We start from the raw sequence: 24,580 nt of genomic DNA, 5'->3' as shown, positions 1-24,580 counted from the left end.
AGAGAAGGCTGTAAGGGCTGGAGCAGGACCCCGAGGCCAGGGCAGGGTGGCTGCCTCCATCACTGGGCTCACCTGGGCATCCTGTGGCAGGTGGTGGTGTAGCAGCTGTGAGTGAGGCTGCTGGTGGGCGGGGAGGATGTGCAAGAACGGTGGGGGCGCATAACCGGGGGCCGCTCCGGCGGCCAGGGGCCCGGTGGAACCCAAGGCCGAGGGCAGGCTGAACGGTGGAGGAGTCCCTGCGTGAAATCCCTGCTTGTCAAAAGTCTGCAAGGTAAAGAGACCGTGGTAAGGGGCCAGCTTGGGGGGCATGTCCCGCCGGCAGACCCATCCAACCGAATCCCCCCTCACCTGAGTCTTGTTGTAGACCGAGCCGCTCATGTCAGGTAAGCCGGTGGTGCTTGAAGACACGGACACGCCTAGGAGGGAAAGCAGTTGTTCCCAGGGCCGTTGGGCCCAGCTCCAGCCTCCCCCACCTCCAGGGGCACTCTGGGGTAGCCTTGCCTGAGAAAGAGTCAGTAGAAGACTACTACTCTGGGCCTCAATCCTGGAAAGGAGGGGCAGACGCTACCTTTGCCAGGCCCAGAACCTGCAGACTTGTTTTGTGCCTGTGATGATCCACCATAGCCACCCTTGCTGTAGTCTCCCGCTGCTGTCCCCTGGGTCAGGTCATCATAACCTAGCGCGGCAGGGTACAAGAGGCACGTGTGAGCCGGGCAAGCCTTCCCGCCCGCGCCTGTCCGTGCTGGGAGCGCCCCTCACCTGTGCTGTAGCTATGCTGGCCGTAACCGCCGGCCTGCTGGAAGGGGGTGCTGGGGGTGCTGAGGTTCACACCATGCTGCTTGGCTGAGGCCGGAGGGACCTGGCGGCGCAAGCGGGAGAGGCGTCAGTGGAGGAACAGGGCAGAGGGGAGCAGGTCGGGTATCCCCCGGCTTCGCCCCAGGCAGCACAACCACAAAGCACCTGCGCCCAGTAGTGCGGCCCGCGCTGGCCGTAAAAACCCGTGGGAAAGGAGCTTTGGCCCCAGCCTAACACACTGCTCACGGCCAGCTCCCTCCCTCCCTGCTTCTGGTCCCCACAGCTGGAGTGACCCCCACCCCCCCGCCCCGACACTCACAAACATCGTGGGCCCATACTGGAAGGCACTAGGCACGCCTGTGTAGTAGGGGAGGCCAGTGTAGCTGTAGCCGGGGGGCAGCGCAGGATTCAGAAAGGGCTGCTGGGCTGTGTGGTGGGCCTGGGACTGGCTCTGCTGCGGCTGAGCCAGTGTGGTGGGGGGCGCAGGGGACGCAGAGTCACCTCGGCCAAACTTTGTGACATCACCTAGGAGAAGAGGAACACTTGACTCGAATCACTGCCCCCACCCCCTCCTTATCCAACAAGGAAAAAAGCCAGACTGGCTCCTGCCCACAGGCACAGGTCTGGCTGCCGAATCAACAGGAAGCAAGCAGGCCTCGCTCAGCCCTTCCGCTTCTGTTTCCAGATGCCTGGGATGAGCTGCAGACCGGTCCCAGGCCCCCCCGCCCCCCACCCCTCTCCCCCGGAACAGACTCACCTGAATACGGGTTATTCGCAAGGCTCCCATCGCGGCTGGCCAGGGCTGTGGGCGTGGCGAAGGGAATCCCATAGTAATCCTAGGAGAGACCACGGAGGCTCCATCAGCAGAGAGGCCTCGGCCCGGCCGCAGGCAGCCCCGGCACTCCAGGTGATGCCCCGCTCGGCGGACAGGCCGGACCGCAGGCACACAGGCACACCTCCAGAGGGCGGCCCCAGAACTCAAAGCGGTGTGCGTCCGGGTTGTGCAGGGCGGCAGCCGCACAGTGTGCAGACGCGCTGACAGGTCCGTCAGCCTTGGCCAGGCAGAGCCCCGGACGGCCCAATCTCACGGTGATTTACGGCGCCGACGGGCGCTGCTAACGCCACAGGCCGCACCGACTACTGGCTTGTCCTAGGTGACAGAGTCTGAAGGGCGGCTAGGAGAGCTGGCTGGATACGGCACCCTGAAAAGGAACCAGCAGGACAGGGGGTGCCTGAGGGTTTAACAGACGTCAGAGCAGCAATGCCAGGCGGGCACAGGTCCAAGAGGACCTCAGGTAGGGTCCCCAACTGGCCCCTCACCACCCACGCTGTCGTGGCAGCACTGACCACGGAGGAGCCAGGGCGAGTGTGGACACCGAGAGCGCCGAGCAGCGGAGCTCTGTGGGGCAGGGGAGGCCCGACCCGGCCCTCACTCACCACCCAGGGCTTTGCCAGCACTGGACCTATGGCCCCCTGGCCTCTGGGCCCCACAGGGAGCCTTCCTGCTTTCTTTGTGGGCCACAGTGCCTGGTCACAACCGGACGGGAGCCATCCGGGCTAGGGATGGCACCTCCACCCTCCTTCAGCCTCATCGCCACTTAACCTCCAGGAAACCCATTAGCTTCCTCAGCCCCGAACCCCAGGAGGAGGCAGGACCGGGAAGTCGCAGCGGTAGCAAGAACACAACCGGGGACAGACCGAGAGCAAGCCCAGGAGGGGGAGCTCTTTCACAGAAAAAAAGGAAAAAGGGAAGGCGGGGACTAGGCACAAAAGTACCAGACTCTAATAAGTGAATAAAGGGTTGAAAATCGAACACAATGTATCTCAAAAGGTGGGCTCAGAGGTGATTTCTTCTAAGGCACAAAAGGATACAAAGACTACAAGGCAGGGTGACTCCCAGGGCTGGGATCCCACCGAGTCCCTCTTGGGGGCCCCCACCAGGAACCCCTCTGACACTCCCATCTGATGCCTGGGGCTCTCAGGTCAGGTGGGTACAAGGTTTCCTCCTGAGAGTCAGGGGGCCAGGGCCACTTCCAGTTCCTCTTCTGCAAAGTCCTAAGGCTCAGGCATTCCCCAGAGACCCTAAGTTCTGTTGACCACCCCAGAAATCTGCCATCATGTCTTCAACATCCACTCTGGGTCCTTCGGGGACACGGGCGCAGCCGTGTGAGGGGCGGCCGGTGTGCACCCAGGGGGAAGAGCCGCCTAGCCACCCACCTCTGCCTCTAGAAATACTTCAGCAGCCGGAGAAGCATTCTCCTGAGAGACATGAGCTTCAGCCAGCAGGCCCGGGAGGAGGAGGGGATACCTGCAGCCCCCTGAGCTCTCTGTGCGCAAGCACAGCAGGGGGCAGCCGATGGGAAAGAGTTCAGGAAGGACGCCACACTGGGGGAACACCTCACACGGAGCAGGGGCGTTCAGACAGCTCTCTACTTTCCAGCACCGCGACAGATGCCCCCGGAGTCTGGGAAAGGCCAGAGCAAGGAGGGCGGGGCAGCATGCCTGTCAGGCAGGGGGCACACCTCCTTCAGCAGCCCCCCGCCCCCCTGCCCCGCCGTGCACCGAGGCACCCCAGCCTGCGAGCCAGGGTCGGATGAACGCTGCAGCAGCCCCGGCCTCGGGGTGAGGCTGCACAACGAGGGACTCCCTGGGGCCGGCGCGCTCGCAAGCCGTGATGGCAGGTCGGCTCCACAAGGATCCTTAAAGAGTGTCAGCTCCAGCGGGTCACCCAGCTGGGGACAGACGAGCCATGCTGCCATCACAAGCATCACTGATGGCCACTTCAGAGGCCAAAGACACTGAACAGCACTTCAAAGAAGACGACATGAAAAAAACTCTAGAGGTAGTCAGGCAACCCCACGTCTAGGTCATATGGTTTTCCTTTTTCAAAATGGGGAGGGGAGCCTGAAGGAAGAAAAGGACCCACAGGTAGTAGGGGGCACTGTCTCCTGGGACCCCAGGTCCCAATGGTCTCCAAGTTCCCAAGCTGTAAGCACAGGACACTCCTGCCCAGCTACAGTGACATGAGGCACATCCCCCGAATGCCAGAAGCTTTCTCAGTAGGGTGGCAATGAAGGCCTAGAGAGGAAGAACCTGTGAGAGAGCCTGACTCCCCTCCGTCCCCCAGCACATCCCACTCACCATTGGCAGCCTTGACTGCAGCATCTGGAGCTCGTCATAGCCGTAGATCTGCGTGAGGACCAAAAAGGGCGTTAGGGACCATGTACCATCCCCTGGGAAGCCCAGGCCCACATAGGGGCCTAAACAAGGTTGGGGAGATGGGACCTGGGGACTCAGACCATCTGCTGTGGGAAGACACCCTGATGAAGTTCAGATGAGGGAGAAATACTAGGGAAGGAGCCGCCCAAGGCCCGCCTCACCAGGTCCTGCCAGGTGCCAGCCTCTAAGGCCACAGGGGCCGGGCCGCCCGGAGCTACACCCCATGCCCTCACCGGATAGGCAGGAAGCAGTCCTCCAGGGCCCACGAGGTACTGGTTGTGCAGCAGGGGAGGTACTCCCTGGGGCAGGTTCGGGGGCGCTTTGCCTGTAAGAGCAAAAATCAAATGAGTGAAGATGCCACCACAAAGAGTGAGATGCCTCAGCTGCTGTGGGGAAGGGGGAGCTGCGCTCATGGTCACAGTGCTGCCCCATATGGGGCCACCACCAAGAGGGGAGGGCAGCAGCTGAGAGACACAGAAGGCTGTTCCAGGAAGTAGGGGAGACAAAGCACGTGACACCACATTCAGGCTCTTTCCACATCAGAGGGTCCCATGCACAGACAGAAACACCACCCCTCACCCGCTCCTGTCACACAGCACTGAGCAAACCTGAACATAAGGAACAATCTGCCTCCTCAGAACAGAACGAAGGCTGGGTGGTGCCAGCAGAGGGGGACAGGCTGTGTCAAAGGTAGCTTTCAGGAGTTTCTACCAAACCACAGTTTGCTTGGTCCACACAGACTGCCCAAGTCTGCCTGATGGACAATCAGTGACATTAAGTGGCCAGAAGAGGCCCAAGAGAGCTGTTCCCTGGTCCATCCACATCACCAGGCCATCTCAGCTCCAGGGAGGAGTGACGAAGAAAAGACAGGGGACCTATAAGCACAAAGGCTACCAGGAATCCTGCCCAGGGGGAGCCCACCCAGAAGACTGGTTTCACCCATCCCCACATCATCGCTGGAAGGACGGGGACTCTCTAAGAAGTCAGTGGAACAAAATGGACCAGGGAGCAATGGCAGGGCTGGAGGGAGACCAAGATGTTCCTATGCTTGTAGCTACCCAGCATGCCCTGCAGCCACCCCTAGGCATCCTCCCTGGGAAGCCAAGCATCACCTTCTAGGGGCAGGGGATAGGTAGGAAATGTCTGGGGAGCACACACCTGAGGTCACCAAGGGCGTGGCCCTGGTACTGCTGCTGGGGGCACTCACAGTGGTCCCCCCCAGGCAGAGGCTGTTCACTGTGTTCATGCTGCTCGGCAGGCTGAGCCCTGAGGACGTGGCACCCGAGGCAGAGGTTGCTGCCGTTGAAAAGGTGGCTGAGGACTGGAGGGAAGGGGTGCTCTCCACACTGGCATGCTGGCAAAACAAAAAAGCGAGGACACATGGATGTGGTGGCAAAACGTAAGAGTGCAAAAGAACCTGGTCTGGCATCTGGGCCTGCACTCTGAAGACCAGTCTGAGGGGCTCTGTGCTCAGTGCTCACTGTGGGCCCCACACTGCAGCTAGATGAGGCCGTCAGGACACAGCTCCTACGCTGAGTATCACACAGTTAAAGCTGAGCTTTATTGACCAACACCCTCTTAAAAATCGTTGCTGAAGCTCTATCTTATATAAGATACAGACACCCAGGTAAACCTTAGGTCAGATATGAACCCAGACCATTGGCATGTGAGGTGAGAACCCACCTCACAGAAAAGCAAGCAGTCTCAGGAGAGTCGATCACGGCACCACAGGCAGCCCAGCCCAAGTCAGAGCCTTCTGGGGACCGCCGCCTTCTACTAGGCTTCCTAACTAGTCTGATATGGAAGTCACAGGGGGCCAAGAGAGGCCTTTCCTCCAGATCCTGGGGACACTGTGCAGGCCACCAGGACCTACCTAGAAGGGCATGGCCTGCATGTCTGCCTGTTCAACAGGATCCACCTAGGATGGAAGGGTGAAACCCAACAAAAGCTCTAAAGAGTTCCAGGAACCCTGGCCAGCTGCTCAACTCCAGGTAGGAACAAGGTACCAGAAAGGGCTTCAAGGGCTGAGGGGTGGGTAGAAGAGATGCACCTGGTTGCAAAAAACAAGGCCCAACAAAGGAAGAAAGGCTCTGTAAGACTGAGACCAGCCTTCAAACCAGAGCATGTATAGAACAAAGTACTCTGGAAACTGCTGGAGGAGAAGCCTCAGGAATAGGAAGCTCCAGGAGAAGGGGGACAACCCTGCAACGGTCTTCCACTACACAGACAGCTCTGTGTTAGGTCCCAGCCTCACAGGCTGCCCTACCCTGCTGAACACTGACCTTAAGGTCCTGACATCCAGAATCAGTTCAACAAGGTGACGACAGCCAAACTCGTGGTCTCCTGGGGCACCCCAGGACTTCCTGATGGAAGCTGGGTGAGGAGAGCCCCAGGGGTGGGGGAGGCGAGGCCAGCCTGTCCCAGCACCGGCTCCACGTTCCTCTGCACACAGCCAGGCTGACCACCCGCTACAGAAACAGGAACAGCTCTGACCACCGTGCCTACGTGTCACGAGTCAGAGAACTTTTCAACTCTTTTAACCACAGGACAAAAAATTACTATTCCCTAGTCTGGGGAGAGGGGGAAGCCACAGAAGAGCAGCTTACTAGAAAATCAGTGCCTGATTTGCTCAAAGGAACTCAAAGTCATCCAGCAAGGCTTTCCTACCACCAAATGAACCTGACCGCGCTCCTGTCCCTGTCCCTCACCTGTCCAATCTGTGAGCGCCACGGGGGGCTGGCCTAACTGCCCTCCACTCCATTTAAACAGCTCACACGGTGGCTCCAACAGGGCGCTGGAGCCGGCTCCTCAGAAAGGGCCCGGAAAGCACAGCTGCACCAACCCTTCCACGACACAAAAGGCAGGAGAAAGCGCGGAGATTTCCTCCATAAACTTCAAGGGGGAAAGACCTAATTACAACAGAGTATGAAAAGACTGTTGTATCTGACTATACAAAAGTCAAAAATAAAGTGACAAACCGGAGGAAAGTCTCTGCACCTCCCATCACAGAGGGCTACTTTCTATCCTCCTGAATATGGACTGCCTAGAAGGAGACATCAAGGGCCTGACAGAAAAATGAACAATATGAAGAACTTGCTGAAAAGGAAATTTAATGGCATTCTAATACATTAAAAAAGATGTTCAATCTCATTCAATTAAACACTGTACTGACAGGTCATTTTTCAATTAACACATGGGAAACATACAAATATCTGATGACACGATTTGAGGATTTGAGGAGGATTTGAGGAGGCAGCGGGGAAACAGTACATCTCCTTCACTGCCAGTGGGAGGTAAACAGGTTAAAATCACTGTGCAGTGATTGCAATTCGGCAATTTGGATAAAACATCAAATGCCTGGGGATTCAACCTCCAGGACTGCCTCTGCAGCCACAGCAAGGTACAAAGTTCTCGAATGTAACATTGTTTATAGTATTCAGACAGAAAATGGCCCTGCAGCTCCAGCAGTGAGTGATTTAATAATGTGATGTGGTAGAGCTATGGGAAAAGAAGACAGAATCTATGTTTCAACACAGAAATATCTCAGACAAACACTGTTACATTGTGGGGGGGAGGGGGATGCTAAAGGACACTATCTAGGGAACACTCCCATACATGTTACAGGGGAAAAAAAAAAACAAAGAAAAGGGGCAAGAAGCAGAGGGAAAGTGACAGTGTATGCATTTCCTACTTTATGGGTTCAAAAAAAACTCCAGCAGATCAAGAAAATAGTAGGAAGAGGGGTAGAGCCAAGCAGACATGATACAGAAAAACACTTCAGTATGTATCTCCTCATACTTTTCATTACTTAATCTTTTAACTATACTAGCAACGCAGCAATTCTGGCTCATGACAAAGTCTGGGACTCCCTGGATGAGGCCACTCTAGCTGTGGTGGTTTGGATGGAGAACAGCAAACCCATGCGAGCAAGAACACCAGCTCCAATGGACCAGGGCCCGGGGACCAGGAGGCCAGCAGCTCTCCAGGGCTCGGGATGGCGACCACCCACAGCTCCCACCGGCCAAACAGTGGGCACAGGCAGGGGGCCAGGTGCTTACTCCGAGGACAGAGGTGTCCACACTGTGCTCTGCTATAAACACGGTGATCTATGTATTTTATGACAAAGAATTTTGTGCAAGATTTCACTAGGATACCTAAAGTTAGCCAATCTTGATGGAAGGAGAGAGCTGACCCTTCGCCATCACTCCATTCTGTAGCAAATAACCTCTCCTTCAGAGGACACTAATTTCCCAAATTTCTAATTTCTCCTACTGATCTGTACCCCAAACTTCCTTCCTTGCTTGGGGATCCATCTCCTGTTACCTGTTCTCAGTACCTGTCTGCCTACCCTTATGCTCAGAGTCCCCCAGCCTGAGTGAAGCACCCCACTACTACCCCACTGAGGATCAATCTTCTGTTCTCTATTTTCATTACCTGTCTGCCCACCCTTATGCTCAGGGTCCCCCAGCCTCAGTGAAGAACCCCACTACCACCCTGCCTCTTCGCCATCTCACCACCTTTCATTCCTCCGCCCACAAGCTGTACAGACCCACCACTGAAACTGTGCCCCCAGCTCCGCACCTTGAGAAGCCACACTTTGATAACCATCACCCAGGGTTACTCTTTAGCACACCAGGATGCTTGCCAACTGGCACCCCAGTTGTAGTTCCATGCTTGACTCTCTACACTCCAGGCTTCCCTCTTCATTATCAACCTTCGCAAAGTCTGCCTCTGAGCTGGGGAGGATGGCCTGAGATGGCACGAAGGAGGAGTGGACAGAAAACCTGATGCCACAACGAGGAACGTCCCCATGACCACCAACAAACTGGAATGCAGTTACACTGACAGGGCTAAGAGCCAGGGCTGGGAGTCTGAGAGAGAGAGACATGTGCATGTGGCAAAAGACAGCTAGTCCTCACACAAGCTCTCACTTTTCCCTCCCAACATTCTCTCTACAATGGCCTTCCCAAAATAACAGAAGGTAATCTAGAACAATGCTCTTGATTTAACTTGACTTCGGGTGGAGCACAAACCGAAATTAGCAATGAGCCTACTTCAAACACCTCAACATGACCAACCCCAGAGTGGGTTCAAAAGGCTCCTCTAATAAACAAGGAGCTCAGTGAGTGCTTAGGAACAAATCCAGCCCCTAACCAGTTTAGGAAGCAAGATGTCCTCCATGGTGCCTAGGAAAATCAACACATCAAACCACATGCCTAGACTGAGGTAATACATCTAAGCAATTTGAGATTATCTTAGACATTCAAAACCCACAAACCAAAGCTCCACCTGCACAGGACTAAGCTCCGCCGAGCTCGCTGAGCAGGGTGGGGGATGATGGGACCGAGAAGACACTTACTGTGTGTGATGTGCTGGAGGAGAGCGCTGCGTGTGCAGAGGAGAGGCTGCTCTGATGGCTGGAGAGTGAACTAGAAGACAAAACAGAGCACCATGTGTCCGCCCCACCGAGTCACCCCACAGGAGAGGCCCACGTGTCCAGGTTTGCCCCATCCCTCCAAGATGAGCCCTGGCTTCACACCCATCATTCATCATCACCTGGGGGCCCAGACCAGGTGCTGGGATGGTTAGAAATGATCTAAAGGGTCATTCACCATGAGGATCTGGGATATCATGGCCTGGGAAACCTCCAGAGCCAGCTTCAGCCAACTAAAATCATTTGCTCTTTAGACTGTAAAAAGTAAGAACAGGATTGCACTAAGAACACTGTCAGCCACAGAGACCCCATTCGATCTGTGTGCGAGGGAAGAAAGTTCCTACGTTCAAACCCCCACCACCCCCATGCCAGAGCCAGGGCCTGACTTCCCATCAAATCAAGAATTCAAACCAAAGACTTTTATTCCTAGCTAAGGGGGGGAAGAGTATGTATACTCTACATACTCTACTCCAAAGACACAGGATGAGGACCAAACAAAATCCATTATCCTACACCCTGTTCTAATAATTCAACCTCTGAAGCCAGAACAAGAGCAAGTGAAAGACCTGCTCAAAAACCAAACATCGTTCTCACTTCACATCACAGGGACCCAAGCCCAGAGCTGAGAGGAGAGGCCAGGCTCAGGGCACACTCCTCAGGGGTCCAAGAAGAGGGGCAGCAGCGACTCCCCAGCCGCCCACTCCCAGGGGCCCCAGTGCTCTGGGACAGCAGGGGCATTACAAGTAGGCAAGGTTTACACATCTGGTGCTTCTGAGACCACGCCCAGCCAAACCCTACACACTGACACATTACTGCTGAAGACCAGGCCATCGTGCTGCGGGCAACAAGAGGGTTTTGTTCATTGTCACTGCCTTCTGTAACGGTTTGGGACTTCACCCCAGTGTGCCTCTCATTTTGGGCCCTTATTTTCTCCATACCTGCTAAGCTGAGAGAGGGGGCTGCTGGACAGGTCACCAGGCTGGGACATGGAGGGCAAAGTGGCAGTGTGCTGAGACGCAGAGGGCAGAAGCGTAGTGCAGGAAGTGGTGCTGGGCAGGGAGCCCACAGATGGGAGGGCGGAGGGAGGATCTGTTGTCTTTGGAGCTGGAACGGATGAAGTAGCTGTAAGAAACAGATAGGTTTAGGTCCAGAACCAATCATAAGTATCTAAAATATGCTCAATGTCTTATAACACATCAGGATCGGTTTGAGAAACATACAAAGTTACATTCCCCGGGGAAAATGCACAAGCATTTTCTGTCCAATACGACTAATAAAACTGACATGTGAAGGTAAGACAAATAGGACTTGGCCAAGAATAGGAAATGATAGCTTTTTAACCAACCCTAAACTGTCCTAAAACGTGGACATACTTCCCCTAATTAAAGGAACCCAACCCTGAGCTGCACTAGAAAGGGCAAGAGGCTCTGAGACTGATACACAGGATTACAATGTGAGGCAAATTTGTCTCAAAAGGCACAAGGGATAGTACAAATCTGGTAGGCAAGACCGTCAAAGAGTTAGGTATTTGCTTCTATCAAGTCAGTATTAAATCAGGCTGACCTGGGAAAGCTCACAGCCAATTCAGGGCAAACAGGGTTTGAGAGCCCAGGGTACACAGAGTGTGGGGTGTTACAGATATCTAAAAGCCACTGTCCACACCCACTTTCACAGGCAGAGTGAGCATTTCCTTAAACAAACAAAACCCTCAGAGCACATGAAGGAGCTTATTAGGCTTCCAGAAGAACATAAATATGATCAATCCTAGCTGCAGAAAAGACTCAGTTTTAGTTCTATCCACACATGTAACTCGGATATGTGCTTGGATATAAAGCATCATTGTCTTTTCCAGTTAGGAAGGACGAGTAACGTTTACCCACCCACAGGACTCCCTGGGAACCGAATGAAAAACGTACTAGTATCTAAAAAGAAGGATGATTTGAAAACAAACACAGATAGCAAGAGTGACCGGTCAACACACAACTTGGCCCATTCTTATAGGAGTCCTTATAGTCTAGAGGCTTGTTTTTTACTGACAGTCTATTCCAAACATGATACCTGTTGTTACAGACACCAGAAGAAAACACCACAGATGCCCCTGACCCAAAACTCAGACCCATAACTTACCTCCCTAGGTCTTGGGTCACACTGATAACAAGTTCAGAAGAGGCCTCTCAAAGAACGGCGGGGAGAGGGAGAAGCGTGGGAAGTAAGATACAGATGGAGGATAAACCTATCTGAAATGCACACTATGTTTTCCAGACATTTCACTTCTCACTATCTCATTTTAAATCTCCAAATACGGGTGCCTGGGTGGCTCAGTTGGTTTAGCACCTAACTCGTAATTTCAGCTCAAGTCATAATGTCAGGGTTGTGAGATTGAGTCCTGCACTGGGCTCCAAGCTGGGTGTGGAGCCTGCTTTAGATTCTCTCTCCCTCCGCCCCCCACCTCTGCCCCTCCTCGACCTCTAAAAAAATTAATTACAATCTCCAAATAATCGGGGCGCCTGGCTGGCTCAGTTGGTAGAGCGTGTGACTCCTGATCTCGGGGTTGTGGGTTCAAGCTTCAGGTTGGGTGTAGAGATAATTGAAAACAACAACAAAAAATCTCCAAATAATCGAGGACACCTCTATGTGTTCTCAATCTCATGCCTGTACTAAAGAAACTTGCCACCAAGGCTTATGGAATGAGAATGTCCTCTGACATCAGAAGTTCTCATAGCTACCAACGTTATCTCCAAACAGCTCCGGCAGCCCAGCAATACCAAAACCAATTCTGAGTAAATCACAAATGTCACTTTAATTCCAACTGAGGCCCCCTCTTGGACTGATGAAATTCCATGTCCACACTACCAAAAATCCTAAATAAAAGGAAAGTCCGAGGCGCCTGGGTGGCTCAGTTGGTTAAGTGTCTGCCTTTGGCTAAGGTCATGATCCCAGGGTCCCAGGATCGAGCCCCACATCAGGCTCCCTGCTTGGCGGGAAGCCTGCTTCTCCCTCTCCCTACTTGTGCTCTATCAAATAAATAAATAAATAAATCTTAAAAAAAAAAAAAAGTCCTTCTGGCTTCTCTACCCAATAGTGATACCCATTTGCCTTACTGAATAAAGAATGAAAATCATCATTAACAATCACAGATAACCAAGCCAAGAACAAAGGAAAGAAACAACTAACAGAGATTCACGTACACCAACTCTAGAGATCACTGAGCTTACTAGAATCGGGGGCAGGGAGAACCTCATTTTTTTTCCCCACATGTTTATAAGTGAAGAGCATTTGACCTCTCTTCTTTGCAACAGTCCACTAGATCCTGAAGGCAATGAGCATGTCCTTCCTGAACTAGCACACCAAATTTTTGCTTTAAAAGTCCTTCCCAGGGGATGCCTGGGTGGCTCATTCGGTTAAGCAGCTGCCTTCAGCTCAGGTCATGATCCCAGGGTCCTGGGATCGAGTTCCACATCAGGCTCCCTGCTTAACGGGGAGCCTGCTTCTCCCTCTCCCTCTGCATGCTGCTCCCTCTGCTTGTGCTCTCTCTCTCTGGCAAATAAATAAATAAAATCTTTAAAAAAAAAAAGTCCTTCCCAGTATTGAAGAGCTCTATGACAATACTGGAACCTCTACCTCAAAGCAAAGCATCTTTTAAATCCATACCACAATCTACACCTGGGGTGCAGTTGACTAGAACAGAGTGATATGAGGCTATTACCTCCTTCTTACTGTAGTTATGATATTTCTCATAATACCAACAGCTACAACCTACTCACATGGCAATCTCTAGCTGAACTTGTAAACCCTGCCAAAGAAAGGATGCCAATGTGATGGATCACAAGTAACTACCAGAAAAAATGCAAAAGGACTATTTTTGCATAATTAGTCACTGGCCCGTTTTTTTCCCCATCATATTAGCTATACTCTTTTTCTGTTTGATTTCCACCAGCCAAAACAAGAATGGTTAGTTTATGTACTTACTGTCTATTGTCTGCTGACTTCGACCACCACTATGTCCATTCTATAAGGAAAGGAAAAGAAAGTAAGTAAACCCACAAAACCAAATGACAACTTAGCTAAATTTCTGTTGGAATTTAGCCAGAAACATATGCAGTATAGATCAGTCAAGAAACGATGGCCTGTTTTATTCTGTTTGGTTTTTGGTTGTTTTATTTTTTTAAGATTTTGACAGACACAGCAAGAGAGGGAACACAAGCAGGGGGAGTGGGAGAGGGAGAAGCAGGCTCCCTGCTCAGCGAGGAGCCTGCTTCTCCCTCTCCTCCCCGCTCGTGCTCTCTCTTGCTATCTCTGTGTCTCTCTCTCTCAAATAATAAAAAATCTTAAAAAAAAAAAAAAAAAAACTACTAAGGAAAAAGACAAACCTTAGAGATGGTGCCTCTGTATTAACCCAAATCCAGTACAATTTTTTTTTTAAGATTTTTTTTTATTAATTTGAGAGAGAGAGCACGAGAGAGGGAACACAAGCAGGGGGAGTGGGAGAGGGAGAAGCAGGCTTCCCGCTGAGCAGGGAGCCCGATGCGGGGCTCGATCCCAGGACCCTTGGATCATGACCTGAGCCAAAGGCAGATGCTTAATGACTGAGCCACCCAGGTGCCCCTCCAGTACAATTTCTGTTCAAGAAATGTTATTTACAATTTTTTTCTTTAAAACAATATGAAGTTATATACAAGAAATGTAGACTATAAAAGATTAGAACTTTGAGAGGGAGAAAACCAAAAATGAGTTAAAATAAAAGACTGGGGACACCTGGGTGGCTCAGTCGTTAAGCGTCTGCCTTTGGCTCAGGTCATGATCCCAGGGTCCTGGGATCGAGGGCTCCCTGCTCGGCAGGAAGCCTGCTTCTCCCTCTCCCACTCCCCCTGCTTGTGTTCCCTCTCTCGCTGTGTCTCTGTCAAATAAATAAATAAATCTTAAAAAAAAAAAAACTAGTATGCTCACAGTTAAAAAAAAAAAAAAAGACTGAGGTCAGGTAAAGGGAAACACAATATACCTTACCAATATATACAGATAGGTAGAGAACAATCAAAACTCTACTCTCTGCCTCCCTCTAAACTAGGGTTCACTACACACTAAATACATAGACATAACACTGAGCATGTACATCCAAAACAGCACAAATGGCAACATCCAAAGAAGTGCTTTCAAAACCACACCAAACAGAAAGAATAAAAAGGGGTAATAGAAAAAGAGCAGCCATCAGACCTTAGGTATATTTTATCCCACCTTGAAAATCACTTTTAAATTTTTTTTTTTTAGATTTTATTTATTTTAGACAGAGATAGTGAGAGACAGCACAAGTGGGGAGGAGAGGGAGAAGCAGGCTCCCTGCATGACCTCGGGATCATGACCTGAGCCGAAGGCTTAACCGATTGAGCCACCCAGGCGCCCTTGAAAAACACAATGGACAAACTGATACAACATGGGAACTACATTATTTGGGGTGTGGATAATTCTAGGCAGAAGAATGGTGAGAGCAGAAGTAAAGAAATACCAAATGGTCAGGAGAGATCAGAAATTGCAGGGTCTCAGTTCAACTAGCCAAGCAAGAAATGAGGTGAGTAATGACATGAGCAAGCAGCATACCATAGGTGAAATTAGGGCTGGAGTTGAGAAGCTGAGCAGATGACATACACTGAAGCTCGGACAGCACACTGTGTGATTTATGTTTTAGAAACTATAGCCCAGTACTGTACAAGGAAACATTCTGCAATAAAGGGAATAATCTATACGGACATGTGTGTGTCCCTATACTGTAGCCACTATAGATATTGAGCATTTATTTCCTTTTTTTTAAAGATTTTATTTATTTGACAGAGAGAGAGAGAGAGCACAAGCAAGGGGAGCGGCAGGCAGAGGGAGAAGCAGGCTCCCCGCAGAGCAGGGAGCCCAATGCAGGACTCAATCCCAGGACCCTGACTGAGCCACCCAGTTGCCCCAATACTGAGTATTTAAAATGTGGTTAGTACGTCTGAGGAACTAAAACTGTAATTGTTTATTTAATTTAAATGAACTACTACAGAATTTTACCATATACGGTGACAAGAATTTAAATAAAAGATTGAAATAAATTTTTTTAAAAAGTAGCTCTCACTAGTAATGCTTGAACACCTCTGCCTTTCAGGAAACTAAAATATTACAAATAAGACTATAGGTCCATTGTGTCTCCCCCCCACGCCCACCCCACATTCCCATGCAAAGCACTATGGACAATTTGGGATGTATCCTTACGCTATCCTTATACTAAGCTTCTCGGTCCACTCATACACTCCTGTGTATGGGTGCTTAAAATGCAGATTTCACACCACAGCCCACTATTAGTAAACTCAACAAACTATAAGAAAGGTTAGCCAATTTCTTTTTTTTTAAGATTTTATTGATTTGACAGAGAGAGACACGGTGAGAGAGGGAACACAAGCAGGGGGAGTGGGAGAGGGAGAAGCAGGCTTCCCGCCGAGCAGGGAGCCCGATGCGGGGTTCCATCCCACGACCCTGGGATCATGACCTGAGCCAAAGGCAGATGCTTAACGACTGAGCCACCCAGGTGCCCCAAAAGGTTAGCCAATTTCTAGGGGGTGCCTGGCTGGCTCAGTTGGTGGAGCATGCAACTCTCGATCTCAGGTTGGTAAATTCGATCTCCATGTTAGGTGGAGAGAGTACTTAAAAATAAAATCTTGGCGGACACTGGGGAGGTTATGTGCTATGGTAAACGCTGTGAATTGTGTAAGACTGATGAATCACAGACCTGTACCCCTGAAACAAATAATACATTATATGGTAACAATAAATAAATAAATAAAATAAATAAAAATAAAATCTTGGGGCACTTATGTGGCTCAGTTGGTTAAGTGCCCGCTCGGGTCATGATCCCAGCGTCCTGGGATCAAACCCCGCATCAGGCTCCCTGCTCAGCACGGGGGCCGCTTCTGCCTCTCCCTCTGCCTGCCGCTCTGCTTACTTGTGCTTTCTCTCTGTCAAATATAAAAAAAAAAATCTTAAAGAAAAAAATAAATAAAAGAAAACAAAATAAATAAAAGAAAATCTTAAAAAGGTTAGCCTTTTCTTTCTTTCTTTCTAAAAGTTCTTTCTTTCTAAAAGAAAATCTCATCTAAAACCCTCAATTTCCCAAACTAAACACTGACCCTCCAAACAGGATTTCCTACAAGAAGAAACCTGAAAAGACCAATTACCGTGATGGTTCCTGGAGCTGACTCCGATGGACTCACAGAGCTTTGGTATGCAATTCTGTTATGCACAGAACTCTGGTCATAGGAGGAAGACGTTGTTACTGGACTAGTGGAGCTCAGTGATGAGCTGGTCAGACTGGAGGAGGTAATAACTGAAGTTGTATAGGTGGAGTTCTGTACTGCACTGGTCATTGGTAGAGAGGTATTCAAAGAATCACTAGAAAGAATAAAAAGATTTAGACATAACTTTGTGTCACTTTACATGGGTTCATCAAGAACTATTTCATCACTTTACTGCCATACTATAAATTAAATAAACATGTCTGTACCTACACATTTGTACTACTGCATCCTTTAACTGTATTAAAAGGATGCATATTCAAAACACCCCTCCACTCCCAATCAGACCCACCTAATTTAAATGACAGGCAGAGGGACATCTTTAAGAATCCTTAAGACTCGGGCGCCTGGGTGGTTCAGTTGGTTAAGCGACTGCCTTCGGCTCAGGTCATGATCCTGGAGTCCCAGGATCGAGTCCCGCATCGGGCTCCCTGCTCAGCAGGGAGTCTGCTTCTCCCTCTGACCCTCCCCCCTCTCATGCTCTCTCTCTATCTCATTCTCTCTCTCAAATAAATAAATAAAATCTTTTAAAAAAAAAAAAAAAAAAAAGAATCCTTAAGACTCTGTAAGGAACCCAGAAGTCTGAAACCACTTTTTTTTTTAAGATTTTATTTATTATTTATTTATTATTTTTATTTATTTGTTTATTTATTATTTATTTATCAATCAATCAATCAATCAATCAGAGAGAGGGAGAAGCAGGCTCCCCGCTGGGCAGAGAGCCTGATGTGGCACTCGATCCCAGGACCCTGGGATCATGACCTGAGCTGAAGGCAGACACTTAACTGACTGAGCCATCCAGGTGCCAGTGAAACCATTTTTAGAAAGAGCAAATATCAGCTTTTAGTTCTGGGGAGTAGAAAAATTAATAAAATCTAAAATCTGGGATCCTCTACCTACGAAACATTCCACTGAAGGAAAATACGTGTTGGCAAAGATGTACAAGAAGTGTATCCCTCAGAGATTACTGGGAGGAATGTAAAATGCTACAGCCACTATGAAAAAAGTTTCCTGGTTCCTCAAATGTTAATATAAGGGTTACCATAGGACCAGCAATTACTAGGTCTATATCCAGAAGAACTGAAAGGACAGAAAATTTGTAAATGAATGTTCACAGCACCATGATTCTTAATACCCAAAAAGTGGAAACAATCCAAATGTCCATCAACTAATGAACGGATAAAAAAAAAAGTGATATATCTACACAATGAAATACTATTCGGAAATAAAATGCATACAAGCTACAAATGGATGAACCTTGAAAACACTATGCCACATAAAAGAAGTCAGACACAAAAGACCACATACTGCATGACTCTTGCTTTATGAAGTATCAAAATAGGCAAATCCAGAGACAGAGGATTAGCTGCCAGAGGATGAGGGGAGGGGGAAATTGCGAGTGACTGCTAACAAGCACAGGGTTTCTTTTTAGTGTGATGAAAGAAAAGTTCTGGAATTAGATACTAGTCATGGGTGCACAAACTTACCACCACAGGGTGTACTGTCTCCACCAGGTGATTTCTTAGGCTCTATTTTGTTTTACTTTGCCAACAAAGGGCTTAATTCAGTCAAAGCCAGAGAAATAGTAAGTCGTGTACCTTAAAGACTTCGAATACAAGCTGATGGGAATCTGGTTACTATTTTCATTGCTTGCAGCTGATCCAAATTCAGAGAGAGAAGGTTCTGATCCAAATTCCAAGGCGCCAAACTGAACATTTAATCCTGTGACATCTGCTGAACCAGGCATTTCCACTGCAGAAGCTGGGATCTGAAAAACAGAGCCATCACGTCAGGAACAGAGATCAGAGATCCCACGTCCCAGAGGCCTCTAACAGAGCCAAACGAGTACTGGCTTCCCAAAGCACTACTGGCACCCCGGAGGAACAAGGTGCAAGACATCCACAAGAAGGAAAAAGGCATAGGATATTTCAAAAAAGGAAGAGAAAAGAAAAATGAGAAGTTAACAGCAGAATGGTCAGTGCCACCAACTGCTCCTTAGAGCAGAGGCCGAAGAAATGGGGGCGGGCTGGGTGGTGGTGGGTGAGAGAAGGGAGGAGAGCGGGCCATCGCTGAAAGCATTATCTAGTCAAAGAACCACTTATTCTCTATCTACGAGACGCAGGTAAATACACAAGACCAGCAGATTCTCTGACCCAGATCCTGTAATTTCAATGAACAGTCTCTGTCTCCAACACAAAACCATTCCCTCTCATATTAGCCCAGCCACTCAGAAATGGCCGATTCCTCATTAAGCAGTAAGCTATGTGCTTGAAAAAAAATACCATGACACCGTTTCTGAGACTTACTAACCCAACCCTTGAGCTAAATGTTGAAATACATCCACCATTGGGCCTGTGACTTCTGGATGGAGAACAGACCTTAGAAGCTGGAGGCATCCGCCGCTTCGGTAGTTTGATGTGTTTAGACTGTGGTTGGTGGGTAGTCACAGCAATGTTTTCTACAGTCATGCTGGGAAGCTGCAAAAGTTTGTTCACAGTGGAGGTACTGTCTCTGGGTGTTGACTCTCGCAGTTTTACCTGGGAAGGAAAGGACTCCAACCCAGGAGGAGGAACAGCAACGGCCTGAGTGTGGTGCTGCTGTCGCTGGCTCAATTGACTAAGAACCGGGGATGGTTCAGGCTGAGATTTGAAGTCTATGAAATATGTAAAGGGGGAGGGAGGGAAAGTAAGCAACAATCAATTATTTAGGAACGTGGGCTTAGAGCTCCGTCTTCCAATATGACTGAGAGTGAAAGGTTGTAGTTACCACTTGTTTCTCCCAACAACCTTCTACATGAGTCCCCTAAGTTGGGGGTGTGTGTGATCTATTATAACTGGTATCCGATAAATGGAAAAGGATGCCTGAATGGGTTTACAGATCATTTCTTATGCAGAGAGGAGACATAGTTTACATTAAGACATATGGGGTGGGTAAAAGAGCATGGAGTTGCTACACATTTGGCCTTTAGCTAAGAGAAAAATATATTTTTGTTGCTTTATGGATTTCTTAACAAAACTGTTAAAAATTATTGTTTTTCAGTAACTAATGTGATATTACAAAATCCAAAAGGTAAAAAAAAGTATATGAGGACTATAAATCACCCTTTCAACCCTATCTCCAGATTCACTCCACAGAGGCAGACATTGTACCCAGTTTCTTGAATATCTTCAGAGATACTGTTTCAAAACACACATACACAGACACACACACATTATATATATAGCTTCCTCACAAACCATTTGGTTTTCAAAAATTGTTCCATATTAACATGTGAAGAGCTACTTCATTTTTATGGCCACACAGTAATCCAGTGTACAGAGGCATCGATTTTTAAAACCAGTACTGTATTAACAGGCTTTTAGGTTTTCCAATATCTTGCTAAGAAAAACAGTGCTGCAATGAATGTATCTTTATGTAAGACATTTTGCTCAAGTGCAAATATACCTGTGGGATCAACAACTAGAAGAGTTACTGGTTCAAAGAACAACTCTATTTTAAATTATACAAACACTTCAAAATTCTTACAAAAGATAGAACACACACTTTTTAATATGCTGTGATACCAACAACTTTTATCCTTCCTAATCTGAATGATGGAAAATGGCATAAAAGGTGCAATTTAAAATGATATAAATTCAATGAGGCATCATTTCATATACTCCAGTATTCTTTGCCTATGAACTCTGACAATACCTCTTTGACCATTTTTTTTTTTTTACTTTGTTTAGTCTCCTTTATTTTTAGTTACTCTTCTTTATAAAAGAAGCTAGCCCTTTGTCTACATGATTTTCAAATCATAATGAAGTGGGCAATTTTTTCCAGCAAAGAGCCAGGTAGTATGTATTTTAGGCTTTGAAGGCCATCTGTTAGCAACTATTCAACTCTCCCTTTGTAGACTGAAACCAGTTATAAGACAATACATAATGAACGGTCATGGCTGTGTTCCAATAAAATGTCATTTACAAAAACAGGTGACAAATCCAGTTGAAGTTTTGCCAACCCATGACTTGGTATATTTCCATCTTAGATGAGTCTATTTTTGGACTTTATATTAGAGGCATATGTAAACAGGTAGGATTTATAAAGAATATAGAAATAGCATGTACAAATCTAAAAACTCTTATCACCCACTGCAGTGGGTCTGCAGAAAAAGGGTAACACAGGACTACAACTAGCATCAGAAATGCCACCTTGCTAAACTGGCTCTTGGCCAGTGTCTGCAAACACAGTATTTTAATATATTCTAGGCAAAGGTTGCCAAGCACTCTTATCAGATAAAAATGACTCTCTACACCTTTAATGTTTGTACAGGGTGGTTTACGGTGAACACTTGCTTTCCTACTGGGAATCTGGAATATTGTTATGTACTAGGCAGAGGGTACTTATGTATAACCAGCTCCCCAGTAAAAAAAACTTTGAGTATTAAGGCTCTAATGAATTTCCTTGGTAGACATGACTCCAAATTTGGCAGTAGTCTCAGATACTTCCTTAACAACAAACTGTTTCTTTCAGGATAGAAACGTGATTCCATGTCTTTTAATAAGCCCTAAACATAAACATGCCTAGGAAACCAACACTATGGTTAATAACCCTCTGCTATTCCTTAATACAGTGTGGCGTGTGTATGTTGGTGGAAAATGGGTGTTTTAATGTCACAAAATCTTTGGGAGTATAGTTTAGAAAACATCCAACTTACATATGGTGCCTTTATATTATAAACCACTGACAATAAGGCTGGCACAAATTATGATAGATACATACAAATATTAAAATGAGAAAGCAACCCAGAGGGTGTGATTTAAAATTCCACATCCCAACTCTGTCCCCACAATATTATAATAGAGCTTAGAAAATTCTGTCCAGGCATTTACTCAAAGTGTTATTTCCTTATATTTGTAGGGCTTTACCATGCTTTGGAACATCTCTTCAAGATATGTACTACTACCACTACCACTACTGATAACAACAAATAAATGCAGGTATTTATACAATACAAAGCTATCTGATTTAATTCACAAACACCACAGAAATTCTATTAAAAAGAAACATCTCTGGACAAATTCCACATTACTGTTCACAATTCAACACACTCTCGTAATGTTTAGCATGTCCTCACTAGGGGCTAACCACCACAGAAAATGTATACTTACCAAAATGACTAAGGACTGAGGACTGGGAAGTTGAGGGCTTGAGGTCCCAAGAAGAAGTGGTTGTGGGGGGACTTGTACTATTCTGCTGTGAACCTGGGGTAGTGGTAAACTGGCCCAAACTTGGAGCTTTCAATTGGTCCAAAATCTGGGAGCTGGTGATGTTTGCCATTTTGGAAGGTGCAAGCTCTCCAAATCCTGAACCAAGGACGGATGACTTTAAAAGGAAAAAAAAGCAAAAATCCTCAGCAATACAAATCTCTACTCCAGAATTTAAACACATCAAGTATTTTCATAAGAATTTTTAAAACTATAACCTAGAACATGTGAATCAATAAGACTCACCTGAGAAGATCCTACATGAAAATATTACTATATAACAAAATCTGATTAAATCCAGCAATCCTTCTGGATTCTGATATAAGAAGTTAAAGGGAAGGAGAATATTTTCCCTGGATATTAAGACATTGCTTTCTTTTTGGGGCACCTGGGGGGCTCAGTTGGTTAGGCCACTGCCTTTCGCTCAGGTCATGATCCCAAGGTCCTGCGGTTGAGCCCCGTGTCATCATTGGGCTCCTTGCTCAGCAGGGAGTCTCCTTCTCCCTCGCCCTCTGCTCATCCACCCCCCAATTGTGCTCTCTCTCTCTCTCTCACAAATAAAATATTTTTTTTTTTTTTTTTAAGATTTTATTTATTTATTTGACAGAGAGTGAGCACAAGTAGGGGGAGCAGCGGGCAGAGGGAGAGGGAGAAGCAGGCTCCCTGATGAGCAGGGAGCCCGACACGGGGCTCAATCCCAGAACCCCAGGATCATGACCTGAACTGAAGGCAGCCGCTTAACTGACTGAGCCAGCCAGGCGCCCCATCAAATAAATAAAATCTTAAAAAACAAAAAGACACTGCTTTCTTTTTAAAAGTGGTGTCACAAATTCACAAACAAAATACTACTGTTTTTTATAAAGATAAATACCATGAATTCAATGACAAACACAAGCTTGAGAAACAAAAATACAGTATTTTCTTAATGTATGCAACAACAGTAATCATGTTTGTAAGTTTCATCGGTGAATGGCTCAGCAATGTCATCCTACAAAGTTAACTGCAGGTTGCAGCACTTACTTAAAAAGTTAATATTCTGAGCTGCCGCGTGGGGAGGAGGCCAAGGCCGTAGCTTGAGGGAGGCCTCGGCCCCTCTGTACGCGTGGGTGTGGACGGCTAGGGGAAGGGAAGGGAGGCCGGCCCACTGGCCAGCCAGGTGCCTGTGTCTGGCAGAGCCGGTGTGAGACGAAGAGACAATCCTTCTCTGCCGCCCGGATAATCAAGAGTTTTGGCTGGACCTTTGAGCACACACCGAGAGAGTGAGGAGCCAGACGAAAAGCACAGACTATGGCGCTGAAACGGATTAATAAGGAACTTAGTGATTTGGCCCGTGACCCTCCAGCACCATGTTCTGCAGGTCCAGTTGGGGATGATGTGTTTCATTGGCAAGCCACAATTATGGGACCTAATGACAGCCCATACCAAGGCGGTGTATTCTTTTTGACAATTCATTTCCTACAGACTACCCCTTCAAATCACCTAAGGTTGCATTTACAACAAGAATTTATCATCCAGGGCGCCTGGGTGGCTCAGTCGTTAGGCGTCTGCCTTCAGCTCAGGTCATGATCCCAGGGTCCTGGGATCGAGTCCCACATCGGGCTTCCCTCCTCGGCGGGAAGCCTGCTCTCCCTCTCCCACTCCCGCTGCTTGTGTTCCTGCTCTCGCTATCTCTGTCTCTGTCAAATAAATAAATAAAAAATAAAATCTTTAAAAAAAAAAAAAAAAAAAGAATTTATCATCCAAATATTAACAGTAATGGCAGCATTTGTCTCAATATTCTAAGATCACAGTGGTCTCCTGCTTTAACTATTTCTAAAGTTCTTTTATCCATTTGTTCACTGCTATGTGATCCAAACCCAGATGACCCCCTAGTGCCAGAGATTGCACGGATCTATAAAACAGACAGAGATAAGTACAACAGAGTATCTCGGGAATGGACTCAGAAGTATGCCATGTGATGCTACCTTAAAGTCAGAATAACCTGCATTATAGCTGGAATAAACTTTAAATTACTGTTGCTTTTTTGATTTTCTTATCCGGCTGCTCCCCTATCAGACCTCATCTTTTTTAATTTTTTGTTTACCTCCCTCCATTCATTCACATGCTCATCTGAGAAGACTTAACTTCTTCCAGCTTTGGACAATAACTGCTTTTAGAAACTGTAAAGTAGTTACAAGAGAACAGTTGCCCAAGATTCAGAATTTTTTTAAAAATGGAGCATGTGTATTATGTGGCCAATGTCTTCACTCTGACCTGGTTATGAGACTAAAACCATTCCTCACTGCTCTAACATGCTGAAGAAATCATCTGAGGGAGAGGGAGATGGGTGCTCAGTTGTCACATCAAAGGAAGCAGCATTATTCTAGCATCCAGTCTTTTTTTAAGCCTTCCACTGTTAGAGATTTGAGGTTACATGATATACTTTATGCTCGTAACTGATGTGGCTGGAGAACTGGTATTGAATTTATAGCATCAGCAGAACAGAAAATGTGATGTATTTTATGCCTGTCAATAAAGGAATGACCTGTTCTCGTTCTACAGAGAATGGAAATTGGAAGTCAAACACCCTTTGT

The 24,580-nt window shown here is 47.7% G+C and overlaps 1 protein-coding gene and 1 non-coding gene across 3 annotated transcripts in view; both read right to left on the bottom strand.

Moving 5' to 3' along the window:
- UBAP2 (ubiquitin associated protein 2) overlaps window positions 1-24,580 on the bottom strand; it is a 128,285-nt gene that overhangs the window by 1,002 nt on the left and 102,703 nt on the right. For both annotated transcript variants that reach the window (XM_032396916.1, XM_032396915.1), the window contains exons 12-27: window positions 21,912-22,125; window positions 19,140-19,414; window positions 18,360-18,529; window positions 16,645-16,858; window positions 13,418-13,457; window positions 10,387-10,570; window positions 9,374-9,443; window positions 5,173-5,368; window positions 4,248-4,339; window positions 3,937-3,984; window positions 1,553-1,631; window positions 1,115-1,320; window positions 760-859; window positions 569-676; window positions 349-416; window positions 73-264 (exon numbers count right to left, since the gene is read on the bottom strand). In XM_032396916.1, the coding sequence (XP_032252807.1) occupies window positions 73-264; window positions 349-416; window positions 569-676; window positions 760-859; window positions 1,115-1,320; window positions 1,553-1,631; window positions 3,937-3,984; window positions 4,248-4,339; window positions 5,173-5,368; window positions 9,374-9,443; window positions 10,387-10,570; window positions 13,418-13,457; window positions 16,645-16,858; window positions 18,360-18,529; window positions 19,140-19,414; window positions 21,912-22,125 (2,256 nt within the window). The remainder of the gene's footprint in view (window positions 1-72; window positions 265-348; window positions 417-568; window positions 677-759; window positions 860-1,114; window positions 1,321-1,552; window positions 1,632-3,936; window positions 3,985-4,247; window positions 4,340-5,172; window positions 5,369-9,373; window positions 9,444-10,386; window positions 10,571-13,417; window positions 13,458-16,644; window positions 16,859-18,359; window positions 18,530-19,139; window positions 19,415-21,911; window positions 22,126-24,580) is intronic.
- LOC116627217 lies at window positions 11,219-11,300 on the bottom strand. Its single transcript, XR_004298451.1, has one exon. It is a non-coding gene; the product is annotated as a small nucleolar RNA SNORD121A (small nucleolar RNA).

This window comes from Phoca vitulina, unplaced genomic scaffold, assembly GCF_004348235.1.
Source record: "Phoca vitulina isolate PV1807 unplaced genomic scaffold, GSC_HSeal_1.0 scaffold94, whole genome shotgun sequence".
Lineage (NCBI taxonomy): Eukaryota > Metazoa > Chordata > Mammalia > Carnivora > Phocidae > Phoca > Phoca vitulina.
This window is presented reverse-complemented; position numbering and strand designations above follow the sequence as displayed.